This window comes from Atractosteus spatula, chromosome 5, assembly GCF_055471065.1.
Source record: "Atractosteus spatula isolate fAtrSpa1 chromosome 5, fAtrSpa1.hap1, whole genome shotgun sequence".
Classification (NCBI taxonomy): Eukaryota; Metazoa; Chordata; class Actinopteri; order Semionotiformes; family Lepisosteidae; genus Atractosteus; species Atractosteus spatula.
This window is the reverse complement of record NC_142710.1, coordinates 10,973,455-10,975,954: the sequence shown is the minus strand read 5'-3', so window position 1 is coordinate 10,975,954 and position 2,500 is coordinate 10,973,455. Positions and strand designations below refer to the sequence as shown.

Here is a 2,500-nt window from a genome sequence, read left to right as displayed (position 1 = left end):
AACCAGTCCACCCCCAAGCGAGAGAAGCAGGAGTGTGTGTGTGAACCCCTCTGTCTCTCTGTGTGTGAGACAGGAGCTGAGTGAGAACCAGTCCACCCCCAAGCGAGAGAAGCAGGAGTGTGTGTGTGAACCCCTCTGTCTCTCTGTGTGTGAGACAGGAGCTGAGTGAGAACCAGTCCACCCCCAAGCGAGAGAAGCAGGAGTGTGTGTGTGAACCCCTCTGTCTCTCTGTGTGTGAGACAGGAGCTGAGTGAGAACCAGTCCACCCCCAAGCGAGAGAAGCAGGAGTGTGTGTGTGAACCCCTCTGTCTCTCTGTGTGTGAGACAGGAGCTGAGTGAGAACCAGTCCACCCCCAAGCGAGAGAAGCAGGAGTGTGTGTGTGAACCCCTCTGTCTCTCTGTGTGTGAGACAGGAGCTGAGTGAGAACCAGTCCACCCCCAAGCGAGAGAAGCAGGAGTGTGTGTGTGTGAACCCCTCTGTCTCTCTGTGTGTGAGACAGGAGCTGAGTGAGAACCAGTCCACCCCCAAGCGAGAGAAGCAGGAGTGTGTGTGTGAACCCCTCTGTCTCTCTGTGTGTGAGACAGGAGCTGAGTGAGAACCAGTCCACCCCCAAGCGAGAGAAGCAGGAGTGTGTGTGTGTGAACCCCTCTGTCTCTCTGTGTGTGAGACAGGAGCTGAGTGAGAACCAGTCCACCCCCAAGCGAGAGAAGCAGGAGTGTGTGTGTGAACCCCTCTGTCTCTCTGTGTGTGAGACAGGAGCTGAGTGAGAACCAGTCCACCCCCAAGCGAGAGAAGCAGGAGTGTGTGTGTGAACCCCTCTGTCTCTCTGTGTGTGAGACAGGAGCTGAGTGAGAACCAGTCCACCCCCAAGCGAGAGAAGCAGGAGTGTGTGTGTGTGAACCCCTCTGTCTCTCTGTGTGTGAGACAGGAGCTGAGTGAGAACCAGTCCACCCCCAAGCGAGAGAAGCAGGAGTGTGTGTGTGTAACCCCTCTGTCTCTCTGTGTGTGAGACAGGAGCTGAGTGAGAACCAGTCCACCCCCAAGCGAGAGAAGCAGGAGTGTGTGTGTGAACCCCTCTGTCTCTCTGTGTGTGAGACAGGAGCTGAGTGAGAACCAGTCCACCCCCAAGCGAGAGAAGCAGGAGTGTGTGTTGTGAACCCCTCTGTCTCTCTGTGTGTGAGACAGGAGCTGAGTGAGAACCAGTCCACCCCCAAGCGAGAGAAGCAGGAGTGTGTGTGTGAACCCCTCTGTCTCTCTGTGTGTGAGACAGGAGCTGAGTGAGAACCAGTCCACCCCCAAGCGAGAGAAGCAGGAGTGTGTGTGTGTGAACCCCTCTGTCTCTCTGTGTGTGAGACAGGAGCTGAGTGAGAACCAGTCCACCCCCAAGCGAGAGAAGCAGGAGTGTGTGTGTGTGAACCCCTCTGTCTCTCTGTGTGTGAGACAGGAGCTGAGTGAGAACCAGTCCACCCCCAAGCGAGAGAAGCAGGAGTGTGTGTGTGTGAACCCCTCTGTCTCTCTGTGTGTGAGACAGGAGCTGAGTGAGAACCAGTCCACCCCCAAGCGAGAGAAGCAGGAGTGTGTGTGTGTGAACCCCTCTGTCTCTCTGTGTGTGAGACAGGGAGCTGAGTGAGAACCAGTCCACCCCCAAGCGGAGAGAAGCAGGAGTGTGTGTGTGTGAACCCCTCTGTCTCTCTGTGTGTGAGACAGGAGCTGAGTGAGAACCAGTCCACCCCCAAGCGAGAGAAGCAGGAGTGTGTGTGTGTAACCCCTCTGTCTCTTTGTTGTGTGAGACAGGAGCTGAGGCACATCTGTGAGAACCAGTCCACCCCCAAGCGAGAGAAGCAGGAGTGTGTGTGTGTGAACCCCTCTGTCTCTCTGTGTGTGAGACAGGAGCTGAGTGAGAACCAGTCCACCCCCAAGCGAGAGAAGCAGGAGTGTGTGTGTGTGAACCCTCTGTCTCTCTGTGTGTGAGACAGGAGCTGAGTGAGAACCAGTCCACCCCAAGCGAGAGAAGCAGGAGTGTGTGTGTGAACCCCTCTGTCTCTCTGTGTGTGAGACAGGAGCTGAGTGAGACAGTCCACCCCCAAGCGGGAGAAGCAGGAGTGTGGTGTATGTGAAACCCTCTGTCTCTCTGTGTGTGAGACCAGGAGCTGAGTGAGAACCAGTCCACCCCAAGCGAGAGAAGCAGGAGTGTGTGTGTGAACCCCTCTGTCTCTCTGTGTGTGAGACAGGGAGCTGAGTGAGAACCAGTCCACCCCAAGCGAGAGAAGCAGGAGTGTGTGTGTGTGAACCCCTCTGTCTCTCTGTGTGTGAGACAAGAGCTGAGTGAGAACCAGTCCACCCCCAAGCGGGAGAAGCAGGAGTGTGTGTGTGTGAACCCCTCTGTCTCTCTGTGTGTGAGACAGGAGCTGAGTGAGAACCAGTCCACCCCCAAGCGAGAGAAGCAGGAGTGTGTGTGTGTGAACCCCTCTGTCTCTTTGTGTGTGAGGACAGTAGCTG

General features: G+C 56.2%; 2 protein-coding genes across 4 annotated transcripts in view; both read left to right on the top strand.

Annotated features, from left to right (window-relative positions):
- The window catches only part of LOC148834068 (serine/threonine-protein kinase TAO2-like), an 87,722-nt gene that overhangs the window by 44,624 nt on the left and 40,598 nt on the right, over positions 1–2,500 (top strand). The window lies entirely within an intron of this gene.
- The window catches only part of LOC148834069 (serine/threonine-protein kinase TAO3-like), a 25,026-nt gene that overhangs the window by 1,257 nt on the left and 21,269 nt on the right, over positions 1–2,500 (top strand). The window contains exon 2 of the mRNA XM_088917792.1: positions 1,796–1,852. Coding sequence (XP_088773918.1) covers positions 1,796–1,852 — 57 coding nt within the window. The remainder of the gene's footprint in view (positions 1–1,795; positions 1,853–2,500) is intronic.